At 34.5% G+C, this 19,153-nt stretch overlaps 1 protein-coding gene across 4 annotated transcripts in view; it reads left to right on the top strand.

Moving 5' to 3' along the window:
• Positions 1 to 19,153, top strand: part of SBF2 (SET binding factor 2) — a 507,948-nt gene that overhangs the window by 228,049 nt on the left and 260,746 nt on the right. For all 4 annotated transcript variants that reach the window (XM_058545967.1, XM_058545970.1, XM_058545966.1 and 1 more), the window contains exon 3: positions 1,397 to 1,534. In XM_058545967.1, the coding sequence (XP_058401950.1) occupies positions 1,397 to 1,534 (138 nt within the window). The remainder of the gene's footprint in view (positions 1 to 1,396; positions 1,535 to 19,153) is intronic.

Below are 19,153 nucleotides of genomic sequence, written 5' to 3'. Positions count from 1 at the left end.
TAATTTCTTTTTCTGGTTTCGGTATTAGGGTAATGTGGCTTCATAGAATGAATCAGGAAATATTGCCTTTGCTTCTGTTTTCTGGAAAAGATTGTAGAGAATGGTATAATTTCTTCCCTAAATTTGGTAGAATTCACCAGTGAACCCATTTGAGCCTGGTGCTTTCTGTTTGGGAAGATTACTTAATACTGATTCAGTCAATTCCTTTACTACATATATGCCTATTCAGATGGTCTGTTTCTTCTTGGGTGAGTTTTATTATATTGTGGCTTTCAAGGGATTGGTTCATTTCATCTAGATTATCAAATTTGGGAGCATAGAGTTGTTCATAGTATTCCTTTATTATCTTTTTAATGTCCCTGGCATCTGTAGTGGTGGCCCCTTTTTTATTTCTGGTATTAGTAATTTGTATCTTCTCTCCTTTTTCTTAGTTAGGCTGGCTAGAGGCTTGTCGATTTTAATGCTCTTTTCAAAGAACCAGCTATAGCTTTTGTTGATTTTCTCTATTGATTTCCTATTTTCAATTTCATTGATTTCTGCTGTAATTCTATTATTTCTTTTCTTCTGTTTACTTTGGATTTAATTTGCTCTTCTTCTTCTAGTTCCTGTGATAGAATCTTAGATTATTGATTTTAGATCTTTTTTCTTTTCTAATATATGCATTCAAGGCTATAAATTTCCTTCTAAGCAGTGCTTTTGCTGAATCCCACAAATGTTGATAAGTTGTATTTTCATTTTCACTTAATTCAAAATACTTTTAAATTTCTTTTGAGATTTTGTCTTGACCTATGTGTTATTTAGAAGTGTGTTGTTTAATCTCCAAGTATTTTGGGGATTTTCCAGCTATCTTTCTCTTATTGATTTCTAGTATAATTCTGTTGTGGTCTGAGAGCGTAAAGTGTATGATTTCTGTTCTTTTTTACATTAAAGTGTATTTTATGGCCCGGAATGTGGTCTGTCTTGATGAACAAGATATCTTTTTCCTTGTACTGAATTGAAGACTCTTAGATTAATGAAGAAATTTTAAAATAATTCTGTTTTCCATCAGTGATAGGTTCTTAGCACTTTATCTTCAAATTATTTCATGATTTGTTCTAATGGAGGAAAGTTTTTTCCGTTTTGGTGATATGTTCCTGCATATACCAGCCTAGGTCTCAGAATGAGTGACATCTGTGGAAAATCTAGGCTGTCCTCATAAAATGTGTATTTGCACGTTAGTGAAAGTGTTCTACATTATGAATCTGTACTTTTTTTTTTTTTTTGGCTGAGGTAACATATCCCATCAGCTGGAAATTTTTAAAAATGGGGGAACATTTAACATTTCTCAGAGACTGATAAATAATAAATTTTCATTATACTTTTAAAATCTGATAATTTTTTTTCCTATCCCATTTAGTTTTGTCAGCCCGGCGGGTGGCAGCTGTCCAGAGAGAGGAAGCAACCAACGTTTTTTGTGATAGTCCTGACAGATATTGACTCAGATCGACACTACTGCTCATGCCTAACCTTCTATGAGGCAGAGATCAATCTTCAGGTACAATTTTTCTAGCCAAAGTACAGACAAAGGGACAATATTTAGTTTTTTTGATGCCATATTTGTGTTTGTTAGAACTACAAGTTTGAGTCTATGGGCTACTTTAAAAAGATTGAGGTACTATACTGTTGGAGAAGAGAGCAGGAAGGTAAAGTTACTGTTAAAGTTTGTTCTCTTTAAAATATTGATCATAATCTGAATATTTCTAAGAATAGCATATCTGTGAATTGGTTTATTAGAAGATTTGTATCCTCTCATGGTGAACCTATGATTTTCCTGTCAGTCCTTCTCCTGAGGGGTCTTTCACAGAATATAGAGCATTTAATCAGAATGTTTATAAATCACTTATCACAATGCTTGATATTAATTTTTAAGCACCCAAATAAATGTCAACTCATTATTATTATTGGTGGTAGTATCAACGTGATAGGACTGAACTTCATAAGATAGAACCATAGAAATTAAAAATACTGAGTCTTTAAGAGAATTAGTTTGGGTTGTTAGTTTCAGACAACTGGATCTACTTTCTCTAATTTACCGCAGAAAAAAGATTTATAACAACGTATTGGGCAGCTTATGTAATTTCATGGGTGAGGAGTGAGCAGGGAACCCATTCTGGGTACTAGGAACTACCTAGCTTGGGGCGATTCTAGTAGAAACCATACTTTTTCTATCTTTGACTACTTGACACTTATGAGGTCAGGTACCAGACACTACAACCTTCCCAGTTGTTGCCCTAAAAATCCAATCTTCTATGTGCACCCACTGTCTCACAGTGGTGACTTATGCTTTAGTCTCATATGGGCTGTTTCCTTCTGAAAGTCAGATTGCATGCAGATCCCACCCCCTGCAAAGGAATTAGAAAAACTTTTCTGTTATTGTTATTTGTTTGTTTGTTTTGCTTTCAAGGCTCTATAGTACAAGAAGGAAACTATGAAAGAGTTGGGTTGATGTTGAGTGAGCCAGTCTGTATTATCTGCTGTACTTTCTGCTGGATGCAGATGAATGTGTTTCACCACTGGGGAAAAGGATTGCTTTCTGAAATGACCTCACAAAGGAGCATTTGTTGTTTTGGTTAACTTAACTAAACTCCAAGATCTGAATTTTCTAGATGCAGAAATCTGATTTTTCAGTACAAGAGGAGACAAATCACCTTTTATGACACAGACTCACGTTATCTGAGTTCATTAGACTGATGTATTAAAACCAGCGTACTAGTTTATTAATTTCAGAGGTTCCATGGAACAAAAATACGCATTATCTGCATTATCAGCACATTCTCTCCTTATCAGATCTTTGTGAGAAGCCATATCAAAATCAGAAGCATTTTGATTGTAGAATCAAACTAAAGAATATTTGATGTCAGATATTTAATACCTGCCAGACTAACACAGCCCGTTTCTTTCTGTTTGAAATTAGAGATTATGTTGTCAATGGGGACAGAAAACTTAAAAGTCAATTACTATAGTCTTCTCTGTCCTGGATAGTGTTTGGGTGGATGTTGCCAACAAACAACTGATCAAATTCCCATTTTGATCAATTCAGTCTAAATAAGAAAGAGTGTTCTCCACCCAAGAACCTCTCTATCTCTTTTAGGTGACCTTTATTTCTATGTTGATCTTTAGTATTTAAGTACTGAGAATGCAATATTTTCTTTTCTTTCCATATTCTTGAGGGTATCTCTTCAAACTCCCTAGAATTGTCTACTGAAATTAACTGTGATTATTTAGGTTCTCCCTTCTCTCTCCTTAGTTATCAACTCCTCTTGCCCCAAATAAACTGACAGAAAAGTAATATATTAAGGAGGACTCCAGTCTAAAATGGCAACATAGGAAGCTCCTAAACTCACTTCCTCTCATGGACACACTGAGTCTACAGCTGCACACAGAGGGATTCCCTCTGAAAGAAATCCAGAAACTAGCTGAGCAACTCCTACACATCAGGCAAATGAGAAAATACCCACATTGAAACAAGTAGGAAAGGCTGGGATACACTCTCGCCTAAACCCCACCTCCAGGACAGTGACGTGCAATTGGGAAGGAAGGAAGGAATTTACAACTCCCAGCTTTTCCCTGAGGTGTGAAGGGTTCATACCCAACATCTAGCCCCCAACTTGTAAGACTTCCACCTGAGAGTTGGGCCCCCAAAACACCCAGCTCTGTAAGCCAGTGGGGCTTATGTCCACGAGACCCACCAGACTATAGCAAACAAAGAAAGCGTTCTTAATGAGTTTGCAAGGATTCCCTGTGGCTATACCCCCAGGGCTCAGTTTGGAAGGAGCAGAGAGAAAGACCCATCTCCCAATCTTTCCCTGAAAGAGTCCTAGTCCCATACTTTAAAAGCTGCTTCCTGGGTCAAGTTTCTAATTTAGCACACATCTGAGGGCTGATTCTGATCCTCCCCAGAGACTACAGAGGCCGGCAGATGCTATCTCCACATTTTCTCTCTGGCCCACTCCAGTTCACTGATTTCTTCCTGGAAAGAGCTGTGCACATGTTTGGCACCCCAGATTTTGCAGCTGCCACCCAAGGAATGCACCTTTGTAATCCCTTGGCTCTGGTGGCCAGCAGGGCTTGAGCTCCCAGATGCACAGGCCTGTGCAAAGCACATTCTTAATGAGCCGTCCCCTCCAGGGCTTAGTGCAGAGGGAGCAGATAGAAATGCCCATCTCCAAGTCTTTCACTGAAAGAGATATATTGGCATACATTAAAAGCTGCTGTCTGAGAGTCTGGCTTCCAATTATCCTGAATCTAGGTGATGACTGAGATCCTCGCCTTTGAGACACTCACGGGTCTTGGCACACCTTCAACTGTAGGGAGTACTAAGAGTTAAGTAGGCTGCTTGTATAATCGCAAAGGTTTGAGAGATAACCAAGAGCTAGGGCAGGGTTGAACAATAAGGTTCATCTTCTACAAGAGGCCACTCCTTCAAGACTAGGAGAGGTGGCAGTTTTATCTAAAGCATAGAAACCAACACTGAGAGTCAAGGAAAATGAAGAAATAGAGGAATATGTCCCAAATGAAGGAACCAGATAAAACCTCAGGAAAAAAGATCTTAGTGAAATAGAGATAAGTGATTTACCTGATAAAGAGTTCAAAATAATAGTGATAAAGATGCTCACCAAACTCAAGAGAAGAATGAATGAACAAAGTGAGAATTTCAACAAAGAAATAGAAAATATCAGAAAGTACCAAATAGAAGGCACAGAGCTGAAGAATACAATAACTGAATTGAAAAATACACTAGAGGGATTCAATAGCAGACTAGATGAAGCTGAAGAAAGGATTAGTGATCTTGAGGATAGGGCAGTGGAAATCACCCAATCAAAACAGTAGTAAGAAAAAAGAATGGAGATAACTTAAAGGACTTATGGGACAACATCAAGGGGACCAACAATCATATTATAGGAGTCCCAAAAGGAGAAGAGAGAGAGAAAGGGGCAGAAAACTTCTTTGAAGAAATAATGGCTGAAAACTTCCCTGACCTGGAGAAGAAAACAGACATCTAGATCCAGGAAGCCCAGAGAGTTCCAAATAAGATGAACCCTAAGAGACCCACACCACAGTACATAATTAAAGTGTCAAAAGTTAAAGACAAAGAAAGAATCTTAAAAACAGCAAGAGAAAAACAACTTGTTCTTAAAAGGTAACCCCCATATGACTATGAGCAGATGTTTCAGTAGAAACTTTACAGGCCAGAAGGGAATGGTGACACATTCAAAGTGTTGAAAGGTAAAAACTGCCAACCAAGAATACTCCACCTGGCAACATTGTCCTTCAGAATTAAAGGAGAGAGAATTTTTCAGACAAACAAAAGCTAAATGAGTTTATCACCACTAGACTGGCCTTACGAGAAATGTTAAAGGGAGTTTTTTAAGCTGAAATGAAAGGGTGCTGATTAGTAACAGGAAAACATAAAGTATAAATTTCACTTGTAAAGATAAATATATAGTAAATTTCAGAATAATGTAATGTTGTAAAGGTGGTGGGTTAATCACTTATAAAGCTAGTATGAAGATTAAAAGACAAAAGCAGTAAAAATAACTATAACTATAGTAACTTGTTAATGGATACACAACATAAAAAGATGTAAATTGTGACATCAAAAACATAAAATGGGGGGGTAAAAATGTAGAGCTTTATAATATGTTCAAACTTAAGTTGTTATAAACTTAAAATAGACTGTTATAAGTTGTTTTATTTAAACCTCATGGTAACCACAAAGCAAAACCTATAGTAGTTACACAGAAGGTAAAGAAAAAGAAATCTAAGCATATACCACTACAGAAAATCATCAAATCACAAAGGAAGAGAGTAAGAGAGGGAGGAAGGAACAAAGGAATTATGAAATAGCCAGAAAATAATTAACAGAATGGCAATAGTAAGTACAAACTGATCAATAATTACTTTAAATGTAAGTGGACTAAATTCTCCAATCCAAAGACATAGAATGGCTGAATGGATAAAGAAGTAAGACCCAACTGTATCCTACTTATCAGAGACTCACTTCAGTCTGAAAGATACATATAAAATGAAAGTGAAGGGACTGAAAAAGATATTCCATGCAAATGGAAACCAAAAGAAAGGTAGGGTAGCTGTATTTATCAGAGAAGAATAGACTTTAAGCCAAAAACTGGAATAAGAGACAAAAAAGGTCGTTAAATAATGATAAAGTAGTCGACTCATCAAGAGGATTTAACAGTTGTAAATATTTATGCACCCAACATCAGAGCACCTAAATATATAAAGAAAATATTAACAGATCTGAAGGAAGAAACTGACGGCAATACAATAATAGTGTAGGACATCAGTATCCCACATTCAACAATAGATGGATCATCCAGACAGAAAATCAATAAGGAAAATAGAACTTAAATGACATGTTAGACCAGATGGACCTAACACACATATGCAGAACCTTCCATCCAACAGCAGCAGAATACACATTCTTCTCAAGCCTACTTGGAAGATTCTCCAGGATAGATCTTATGTTAGGCCACAAAGCAAGTCTTAATAAATTTAAGAAGACTAAAATCATATCAAGCTTCTTTTCTGACCACAAAAGTGTGAAAATAGAAATCAATTAGAAGAAAACTGGAAAATTCACAAATATGTGAAGATTAAACAACATGTTACTGAACAACCCATGGGTCAAAAAATCAACTAAAAGAGGCATCAAAAAATATCTGAGACAAATGAAAATGGAAATTTGGCCTACCAATATATGAGATGAAGCAGAAGCAGATATAAGGGGGGAGCTTGTAGTGATAAACACCTACATTAAGAAAAATGAAAGATCTCCAATAAACAACCTAAGTTTACACTTTAGGTAACTAGAAAAAGAACAAACTAAGCCTAAATTTAGTAGAAAGAAAGAAATAACAAATATCTGAGTGGGAATAAGTGAAATAGAGAGTAAAAAGACAATAGAAAAGATCAATGAAACTAAGAGCTGTTTTTGGAAAAGATAAACAAAGTTGACAAACTTTTAGCTAGACTCATCAAGAAAAAAGAAAAAGGACTGAAATAAATAAAATTAGAAATGAAAGAGAGGACATTAGAACTGATACCACACAAATACAAAGGATCATAAGAGACTATTATGTATTATGAATGATTACTCGCCAACAAATTGGACAACCTAGACAAAATAGATATGTTTCTAGAAACGTAAGACCTACCAAGACTAAATCATGAAGAAATATAAAATATGAACAGACCAATTATTAGTGAAGACATTGAATCAGTAATCAAAAACTTCCCACCGAGGCCAGCCTGGTGGCATAGTGGTTAAGTTTGTGTGCTCTGCTTCAGTGGCCCAGGGTTTATGGGTTCAGATCCTGGGTGTGGACCAATGCACTGCTTATCAAACCATACTGTGGCGACGTCCCACATAAAGTAGAGGAAGATGGGCATGGATGTTAGCCCAGGGCCAGTCTTCCTCAGCAAAAGGAGGAGGATTTGCAGCAGATGTTGGCTCAGGGCTAATCTTGCTCACACACAAAAAAAACAAACAAAAAACCTCCCACCAAAGAAAAGTCCAGGACCAGATGGCTTTACTGGTCAATTCTACCTTACATCTAAAGAAGAATTAATATCAGTCCTTCTCAAACTCTTCCAAAACATCAAAGAGGAAAGGAACACTTCCTAACTCATATTACGAGGCCAGCATTACCCTGATACCAAAATCAGACAAGGACACCACAAGAAAAGAAAACACAAGCTGATATCCCTGATGAACGTGGGTGCAAAAATCCTCAACAACAAAAAAAATTTAGCAAACTGAATTCAACAATACATTTAAAGGATCATCCACCATGATCAAGTGGGATTTATTCCTGGGATGCAGGGGTGGTTATAAACATGCAAATCAATGAATGTGACACATCACTTTAACAAAATTAAGGATAAAAATCATATGATCTTCTTAATAGATGCGGAAAAAGCCTTTGACAAAATTCAGCATCCATTGATGATAAAACTCTCAACAAACTGAGTATAGAGGGAACATACTTCAACATAATAAATGCCATATATGACAAGTCCACAGCTAACATCATAGTCAACAGTGAAAAGCTCAATGCTTTTCTCATAAGTTCCAGTAGAAGTCACTTGTAACTCTTGCCACTTTTATTCAACATAGTATTGGAAGTCCTAGCCTGAGAAATTAGGCAAGAAAAGGAAATATAAGGCATCCAAATCAGAAAGGAAGAAGTAAAACTGTCTCTGTTTGCAGATGACATGATATTATATATAAAAAATATCTAAAGACTACCAAAAATTTTAGAACCAATAAACAAATTGTGTAAAGTTGCAGGATACGAAATCGATACACAAAAATCAATTGCATTTGTATATACTAACAACTAACTATCAAAAAGAGAAATTAAGAAAACAGTCCCATTTGTAATTGCATGAAAAATACTAAATTACCTAGGAATAAATTTATCAAGGAGGTAAAAGATCTGTACCCTGAAAACTATAAGACATTGATGATAGAAATTGAAGAGGACACAAATGAATGGAAAGGTAGTTCATACTCGTGGACTGGAAGAATTAATAATGTTAAGATGTCCATACGAAGAAATCTACAGATTCACTGCAATCTCTATCAAAATTCTAATGACATTTTTCACAGAAAGAGAAAAAATTCTAAAACTCTTATGAAACCACAAAAGATCCCAAATAGCCAAAGTAATCTTGAGAAAGAAGAATAAAGTTAGAGGCATCACACTTCCTGATTTCAAAGTATATTACAAAACTATAGTAATCAAAACAGTATGGTATTGGCATAAAAACAGATGCATAGATCAGTGGAACAGCATACAGAGCCCAGAAATAAACTCATGCATATATAGTCAATTAATGGTGACAGAGGAGTCAAGAATATACAGTGGCGAAAGGATAATCCATTCAGTAAATGGTGTTGGGAAAACTGGACAACCACATGCAAAAGAACAAAACTGGACCTATGTGTTACACCATGTACAAAAACAAATTCAGACTGGATTAAAGACTTGAATGTAAGACCTAAAACAGAATTAACTCCTAAAAGAAAACGTATGGAGTAAGCTCCTTGATGAAGGTCTTGGCAGTTGTTTTTAAATCTGACACCAAGAGCAAAACTAAACAAGTAAGACTACAAGAAAGTAGAAAGCTTCTGCACAGCAAAGGACACCAGCAAAATCAAAAGACAACCTACAGAATGGGAGAAAATATTTATAATCATATATCTGATAAGGGGTTAATATCCAAAATACATAAAGAACTCATACAACTCAATAGCAAAAAAAAATCCAGTTCAAAAATGGGCAAAAGACTTAAATAGACATTTTTCCAAAGAAGACATAAATGGCCAACACATATGCGGAAAGGTGCTCAACATCAGTAATCATCAGGGACATGCAGATCAAAACCAAAATACCACCTCATATGTGTTAGAATGGCTATTATGAAAAAAAAAGACGAGGTAAGTGTTCGCAAGACTGGAGAAAAGGGAACCCTTGTGCACTGCTGGTGGAAATGTGAATTGGTACAGCCACTATGGAAAACAGTATGGAGGTTCCTCAAAAAATTAAAAAGAGAACTGCCATATGATGTAGGAATCCCACTGCTGGGTATATATCCAAAGGAAATGAAAAGAGGATATCAAAAAGATATCTGTACTCCCATGTTAATTGCAGCAGTATTCACAACAGCCATGATATGGAAACAACCTAGTTGTCCATCAATGGTTGAATGGATAAAGATGTGATATATATATATCACATATATATCATATATATCATGCAATATTATTCAGCCATGAGAAAGAAGGAAATCCTGCCATTTACAACAACGTGGATTGACCTTGAGGGCATTATGCTAAGTAAAATATGTCAGACAAAGACAGATACGGCATGGTATCATTTATATGTGGAATCTTAAAAAAAAAATCAAACTCACAAAAATAGAATAGAATGGTGGTTGCTAGGGGCTGAGGGGTTGGGGAAATAGGAAGAGGTTGATAAAACGGTACAAACTTTCAGCTATAAGATGAATAAAGGTCTGAGGATCTATAGTAGAACATGATGACTATTGATGATAAACTCTATATTCTATATGAAATTTGCTGAGAGTAGATCTTAAACGTTCATAACAAAAATGAGAGAAATATGTGCAGTGATGGATATGTTAATTAACTAGTTGATGGAATCCTTTCACAATGTATCTGTATATCAAATCACCACTCTAAACATCTTACAGTTTTGTCCATTATATCTCGATAAAGCTGAAAAGAAAGACAATATAACAGGTGTAAAGAGGTTCTAGGAACCCCAGATAAACTGACAGAAAGCAATACATGCAGACATTATAGCAAGTATTTATGAAGAGGTTCTAGGAATTCTTGGATATTTTTTGAACTTTTTATTTGGAAATAATTTCAAACTTGCAGAAAAGTTATAAGAATATTGCAAACATCTATATACCGTTTACTGGTATTTACCTATTTTAATGTTTTATACCATTTCTTTATCATAAATAATATTATTTATTATTTTTAATAGATCCATCTCTCTCTCTCCCTCACTCCCTCTTTCTCCTTACACACACACGCACACGCACACATTTTTTTCTGAACCATTTGAGAGAAATTTGCATGTGTCATCTCCCTTTGCCCTAAAGTCTTCAGTGTATATTTCATAGGAATAAGTATGATCTCTTACATAAACATAGTGTGAGTATCAGTACTTTATGGAAGTTTAACATCGATATTATACTTTTATCTAATCCATTCATATTTCAGTTTTGTCATTTAACCTAATAATGTCCTTTATAGCCTTTTTTTTTCTTTTGTCTTCAGTACAGGATGCAGTTTAAAATGATGTACTGCATTTAATTATCATTTCTCTTTTGTCTCTTTTCATCTGGAATAGTTGCTCAACATTTTATTGTTTTTTTTTTTTTTTGGTGAGGAAGATCGGCCCTGAGCTAACATCTGCCAATCCTCCTCTTTTTTTTTTTCTGCTGAGGAAGACTGGCCCTGGGCTAACATCCATGCCCATCTTCCTCCACTTTATATGGGACGCTACCACAGCATGGCTTGACAAGTGGTGCGTCGGTGCATGCCTGGTATCCGAACCAGCGAACCCCGGGCTGCCGCAGCAGAGCGTGCTCACTTGACCGCTTGTGCCACCGGGCCGGCCCCTCAACATTTTATTGTTGAGCAAAGAATAATTTTTTTTTTAAATAATACAGATCCCTATGCCCTTTTTAATATAATTTTCATTATTTTGTGTTTTCTCTGATATCTCTCGTCTTTAGATTTAAGTTATACATCAACAGTTGGAATACTACCAAGATTTGGAATACTAAATGTGTTCCTTATAAAGGTCTCTGTCTATGGGTACACATCTGTAAGTACACAATGTCTATCTGCCCCCCATTGATGATGTTAATTTTGGTAACCTGGTCAGGTGATTGTCACTTATCTCTATTGTATAGTTGCTGTTTTTCTACTTGCAACTAGTAAACAATCTGTGGGAAGACCCTTTAAGACTATGCAAATATTCTTACTCATTAATCATGCCCTCCTACATTTAGCATTTAGTGATTGATTCTTGCCTGTGCCAATTTTTGTTATAATGGTTACAAAATGGTTATTTTCAACTCAACGCACCCTCTACCTTTACCAGTCAGCAGTTGACATTTTAGTATAAGCAAGAGCTTTCCTGTCTTGTCTATCTGTCTGAGCTATGGACTCATGTATTCCAGTTTATTTTTTCCTCAATAGTATATAATTAATGGTTTTCATTGTTTTAATGCACAAATTGTCCTAGATTTGACCAGCGGGCACCCTTTTAGGTTGGTTCCTGTATTCTTTTGACAAGGCCCCAGCATTTTTTTAAACCATTTTTTTTTAACTTTTTGTCATAACAAGCTGATCCAGGCTCATCTTATTCCTTCCTTGCCACAGCCTTGAAATCAGCCATTTCTCTAAGGAGCCCTGGCTCATTTGAGTAGGGATTAATACTGAAACCAAGATCTAAGTTCTTGTGTATTTGGAATCAGTGTTTAAAAAGTTATTTGTCTTTAAATAATTTTCCCATTTTTAAGGGGACCAAAAAATTATAATTTATTTAGGTTTTACAGTTGACTTACAGAAGGTTAGAGTCTGCTTCTTAAGAGTTTTTCCAAGATTCTGAAAATGTAAATAAATTGTAAGAATTCTGGCTTCTATATAATTTCACTTAGGTAGTAGGTGCTAGCCGTAATTGCATGACAGTTTTTCTGTGCTCAGAACGGAAGGTTAATGTCTTTTGAAATTGGTCCCAAAAATGGTACAAACAATGAGGGAGAATTTTAAAAAATATATTAAAACCCAGATGATGTTCCTATCTAGGTCATCATTAATGTTGTTCCCATTTTCAGTGTGAACAGTTAACTATGTACTTGTAAAAAAATGTGTTTTTCTTTTATTTTTGGATCATATCATCAGTTCAAAAATAGATCTTTTAATTCTCGTTTGGTGTGAATTATTTCATACCAAATATACTATGACACATTATTTGGAAGCCTGAAGAGGAGGAACTTAGGGACACACACCATCCAAAGTATAGTTGTGCAACTTTAAAATTATTGGCTCTTATCTTTCCGAGATACAGTAACACTGTCAAAAATCACAAGCAAAATTTTGACATTAAACTTGTGATAACATATTCCCAGAATTACCCAAGTAGGCAATGTGATTGCAAATTTTTTAAGTAATCAGTAAAGTATGATAGATGTGAGGTTGCTTTTTATAGCTTATCTAAAAAAATGATAGACCTATCTACATTTTTTATTTAGTTGTATCATTTTAAAGTCTTGTAACGTGTTTGTGAACCAATAATAATGATGCAATTCGCAGTAAAGATATTTGGTATCTCAGCAAACAATGTCATTGAAGAAAGGGGGCAGATGAATGAGGGTACTTTGGGGAAGTAAGATGAAGAATAAAGAGGGAGATACATAGAAGGCATAAGATATGTTTCTTCATCTCAGTCAGCTTAAAATCTAGCTTGGGAGGCAAAATCAAAACTTAAGTTTAAAGACATTCCAAAGTACCTTATGCTAAGTACCAGTTCAATGAAAGAGTTAATAATTGAAGACTGGGCAGCTGGAATAAGTCTTACAGAGTTTAAAGGACTCAGTGGACATTTAAAAAGCAAGAGCTAAGACTTAGAGTAAGGGAAAGAAAAAGGGCAATCCAGGCAAAAAGCTTCTGGGTAGGAAAAAAGATTTTAGTGCTTATGATAATTTAAGGCTTATGTACCAGGCACTCTTCTAAAGGTTTTACACTTTATTTTATTCCATTTTGTTTAATTTACACGTAGTTTATTTTATTCTCACAAGAACACCACTTGGTAGGTTTTAATATTCCCATTTCATAGATGAAGCTAAAAGACTTACCCAGGGATATTCAGGTACTAAGTCAAACAGCTTGAATCTGTCTGCCTCCGAAGACCAAATACTAATATCAAATACTAAAACGTGTACCATGAGGCTGCAAAAATTATATCAGTGGTTCAGGAATAAGTGTCAAGAATAAGACCACAATTGGTCTTATTTATTATCAGTATCTGACAATGGAAACATTACAAATCAATGGAATCTGTACATTTTAACAAACGTTATTTAAGTGGTTGTTGAACTTTGTGAGAAAACAAAATAAATTTAAACGCTCATAATAAAATGCAACAATTCCAAATGATTGACCAATTTACCTGGAAAAATGAAGTAATAAAAATGGATTTCTAAACTGATCCCTTGATGGGAAAGCTTGGAACAGTGGAGGAGGTCACATATGAAACGTTATGATAGATTTATCTGAAGAATAACCCAGTCATTTTTTTTGTTTGTTTCTCTTTCCCCTCCCCTGGTTATCAAACTAAACTGTGCTCATTTTGGAAAACTTAGTGTGTATTTGGAGAAAAGTAAGAGAACAGAAAAAAAAATAGTTTGATATATTTTCTTTCAATATTATTGAAAGGTTTTTTACTAAAACTTTACAGATATAATTAATGTCTACATACTAATCAACCATATGGATATAACATACTTAATCCATCTCCTGATGGATGTTTATTTCCCCTTTTGTCAATATTATGAATAACACTGTGATGAACATCTCTTTGGAAAATCTTGATTCCCTTAAGGAGGGTTTTGTCAATGATAACCTTACTAAATTAGAAATTATGAATAGAGAAGTGTGGGAACTGGGCTTGCCAATCAACATATATTTGATAGTATTCTAGAGACTAATCCTCAGACCTTATTCAACAAGGAGAGTCTAGTGAAAACTAGCATAAGTAACATAATTCAGACAGAGATAAAAAATTGGAGGACTTATATATCCTGAGTCTGTTCTATAGTTTGATAATTTGCAGCATATGCAGATATTCACATGGGACTCTACTTATAGTATAAAATGATGAAGATTATGCTTTTTATGAAAGGGTTCTGTCTCCGCCCTTTCCCCCTTTTTAAAACGACAGTTGGCTGATGGACAGGATGCTGAATCTTAACATCCCCTTGACATTCTTCATAGATGCATTTTGTAGGGAAAAACTTTCACTGAATTAGCTATGAGTAGTTAATATTATTTATGCTTAAATGATATGAGACATTTAAAAAACAGGAGAAATTTTTGAGAACAGGTTCCCAAAGTCCTTCAGCATTAAATGCCTTTTCTAAAATTTTGACAACAATTTTACACTAAGGAGGGCTGCAGTAAACACTGCATATTGTTATTACTATTTTAATGTAACACAAGAAGGATTATTACATGCAAATATATTTAAAGGAAAAAAAGGTCTAAACATCTTTGCAGATTTACAATTTGGATTCTCATATGTCATCTCTTCTAAGCAGTTTCCTTGAACTAATGCCTATTACTCATAAAGGTTATGTATAAGAATACAAGAGAATGGGCCGGCCCCGTGGCTTAGCGGTTAGGTGCGCGCCCTCCGCTGCTGGCGGCCCAGATTCGGATCCTGGGCGTGCACCAACGCACCGCTTCTCCCGCCATGCTGAGGCCGCGTCCCACGTACAGCAACTAGAAGGATGTACAGCTATGACATACAACTATCTACTGGGGCTTTGGGGGCAAAAATAAATAAATAAAATCTTTAAAAAAAAAAAAAAGAATACAAGAGAATGGAAAGAGAACTAGTCCAAGAGTTAGAAGACTTGACTTGTTAATCTCCATTATACCTTTAATGAGCTGTATGACCTTGGCAATTTATTTTATCTCTCTGGGCATGAAATTGCTAGTTTGTAAAATGAAGTAGGTACCTTCTAGTATTTTATTATTTTTATTATTCTGTCATGTTAACTGTATCTGATTTTAGAGATATATTTTAATTTTGCTCATAGTAGATATACTTTAAAATTTCCACCCAAATTATAATCCACAGAATACTATTCCTCGTCATCTGAATAAGGCATACATTTTAGATGAATGTGCATTGCTGGAATTTATTGCTTGATGTTTGTTTATAAGCAAATGTTCTATTTATTTATGGAATGTTTCCATATGCCATGTTACATGATCATTAACAAGGTTTTGACGTGTATTCTTTAAGAAAATAAAGCTGAAATCTTGATCTTGGTGTCCAGCATATAAACTTCTCTATCAGGGATTCCAGGGAAATATATTTTATTTAACCTATGCATTGGTAAACCTAAGTTCTATGATCTTATAACTCAACAAATAATATTAATGTAATTGTTTATTCTAAAAAAATTATTTAATGTTTTATCATTTCTAATTTTTTCACTAATTTTAACAAATAGTGGAAAAGAACTTTCAAAAGAGTTCATTAATTATGGTGGTTCCCAAAATAATGTTTTTAAATTTATGAGAACCTAATTTTGAGATGGTTAACCTTGTTAGAAAGAAAACAAACATGAAGTTTATTTGCTATTCTCACCTCACACAAAAGTTTGCATTCATTATCTCTTTTTCTCCAGAGATAAGGATTAGCTTAATAGTGTTTCTCATAATTTTGACATTTTAAGTCAGTCCTAGATGTTCTTAGTAATTCTATAAGATACACCAAAGAATTCTTGAGTGGTTTATGACAATTGAAACATGATTTAATTATGTCTTGGAGATAACTGATAAGCAGGAACATACCTCAGTACCAGTGACCATATTCCTCAATTTATCATGATTAATTCATTAATTCTGATATATTCACTAGACATTAATTGGAGGGTAAAAGATGTTTTAGAGAAGATATGCAGTAAGAATTTTTGAAATAAAAGATGCTGAAAATGAAAAGCTTCAATAAATTACCATTACCATATCTTTTTTATATTAAAAAATCAATTGCAAATTAATCTATTTTATCAACTAATAATGTCAACATAGGGAAGGAATTTTAGTTAAATATGCCTAGCATAAAAATTTAGTATTTAGGTCATCATATTTTTAAAAGGTACATAAAAACTAAAATTAGGAAAATGAAATAGGCAGGGTGGATATATGTACAATTCACGCTGGCCACAGTACAAAGCATACTGCTTTTTTCTCAGCTTGACCTCTCTGGGTGCTTTGACTTGCCTCATTGTTGGACCTCTTCTTTTCCCTTTCCCTTTCTCTCTGTTCTATTTAACCTTTAAGTCCCAGCTCACTGCTGTGGGCCTCACTGATTTCCCTTCTCAGAGCTTCTCAAGCACTTTAAATATGAACTCCAAAATATTACAATATTGTTTTGCACTTATTGTTGTTTTTTCACCTGTGTTGCTTTTAGCACTTAAGCTAGACTATAAATTTCCTGACAGAAGGGACTGTACCTTATCCTTCTGTGGCACCCACTATGTGGCCAACCATGTAGTAAGTGTTTCATAAATAAACACATACTGATACATTACTATTTCTTTTTAAACCTTTGAACTTTTTGTTATAAAGATAATACAAATATAAATATTTTAGAAAATTATTTTTTTCTCGATATGTGTATATTTTTTGTGTGATATATATCAAACATAATCCCATGACCCAAAGACAACTGCTAATCTTTTGGAGTATAACCTTCCAGGCCTTTTCTCCTCCATATTAAAAATGTAGACATATTTAATACAAAAATATATATATACACATACATACTGCATGATACTTCTTAGAGTTGTTGTGTTTATATTGATATATTCCCATGTCAATATATGTATGATTACCTTCAAATTGTTTTTATAGCCATTCTTTCTTTCTTTTTTTTGCTTAAGATATAATTGAATTTATAGCCATTATTTCTAAACAGAGTTTCAGCTTCTTGCTGTCCTGTTTTTATATAATAGAAAAAACACTGGTTGAAAGAGGAATGGAACTCATATTTATGGAGCCTTTAATATATGCCAGGTGCATCGCCTCCTAATTGTACCCATTCCTTTCTCCAATCCCCAGCCCCTAATCTTTTTCTAATTTTCCTAATCTCAATAAATGTCATTACTATCCATCCAGGTGTTCAAACAAAAACTTAGAGTTATCCCTTAGCCTCTTTTTCTTTCATCCTTCACATTATAGCCATCAGCAAATCCTGTCAACTCTATGTCCAAAATAAATCTTCAATCATCTACTTTTCTTTGTGTCCCCTGTTACCACTCTACCATCTATCTTGCTTGAACTGCCAAAGAGACTTCTAACCAGCCTTCCTATTTCTACTTTTGCCTCCTTACAAACTGTTCTCCATTCAGCATCAGTGATCTTTTCAAAATAGAATTGAGATTAGCCTCCTTGCTTAAAACCCTTCAACAGATTCCCAGGGCATTTAGTTTAAAAATCGAAACTCCTTACCTTGGCTTCAAGGCCGTGGATAGTCTAGCCCTTTTTAACTCTCCAGTTTCCTCTGCAATATTTTTCCCCCTAGCTACTTAAGTTTCGTGTATTCTGGCTGTTTCTTAAAATATACCAAACTCCTTCCTACCTTAGGCCCTTTGCATTTGCCTGTCCCTGTGTCTGGAATGTTCTGCCCTTAGATTTTCAAGAGACTAGTTGCTTCTTGTCTTTTAGGTGTCAGCTCCAGCATCACCTTCTCAGAGAAGCCTTCTCTGACCTCCTTGGCTCTGTCTACTAAAACCAAGGAATAATCTTAGGTTAGAAGAAGTCTTGCAAATATTGTTCAGTGAGATAAAATATGTGAAAATGTTTTATATTATAAAATATTAGATTCCAAAGCGTTATTATAACATCTATTATATTCGTGACCTATATTTTTAACTTCATGCTCATTTTTAAGTTTCTCGTGTCTTTCCTATATGTGAAAATCTGTCATTGTAAAACACAAAGCCAGTCTCATTACATAATTATTACACAAAAGATATTGTGTAGCAGCTGTAAAGAAGAGGCAGTATTTCCTTACATGTGATCAAAAACACCACATTACCATCTTCTGGAACAAACCTTATTTTAACCAACAGTTTTTAGGTTATTAAATTTATTTTATCATAGCAGTACATTTTGCTTTGAAAAAAGAAATATTATTTTTTTCTAAACTTGGGACATTGTATTCTTTTAGAAGAGCTTTTGGAATTAAGAATAATCACATCTTATGATTTATAGCACATTTACAAAGTAAAAGTCAATATCTGTAATAAAAAGTGGTGTAAATAAAAATGGAATTTTTTTACTTGATATTGATTTACATTATAGTGAACCTTTCTTCTTTCTTCTTAAAAACTATTCCATTTAGCGACGTATAATTAAAGAATAGCTTTAGGAAATGACGAGTGCATTCTATTATGTGTTTTGGTCAAAGTAGATTAATGGTCATTTATTCTGAAATAGTTATCTAACTTACTCAAGCTGACTTCTTAATGGTACTCTAGGGCATTTATCACAATCTCAAAAAAATGTGGATAGCTTTATCTCTTTCAGGAATTTCAGTCATTTTTCTGTCATTTCAAATTTGTTAGTAATCCATGAAGAATATGATTCATAAAGTGTGGAAATCTTTGGTAAATTCATATTCATCACATTTTTATTATTTTTAAGGATTCCAGAAATGAACCAACCTAATTTTAGCTTTTGCTTTGTAACAAATGAAAATCTCTCAGGAGCATATGGACCTTATCACACATATAAAAAGTAAACAAATAG

This window comes from Diceros bicornis, chromosome 7 (genome assembly GCF_020826845.1).
Source record: "Diceros bicornis minor isolate mBicDic1 chromosome 7, mDicBic1.mat.cur, whole genome shotgun sequence".
Classification (NCBI taxonomy): Eukaryota; Metazoa; Chordata; class Mammalia; order Perissodactyla; family Rhinocerotidae; genus Diceros; species Diceros bicornis.
The sequence above is the reverse complement of the archived record's forward strand: the minus strand, read 5'-3'. Positions and strand labels throughout refer to the sequence as shown.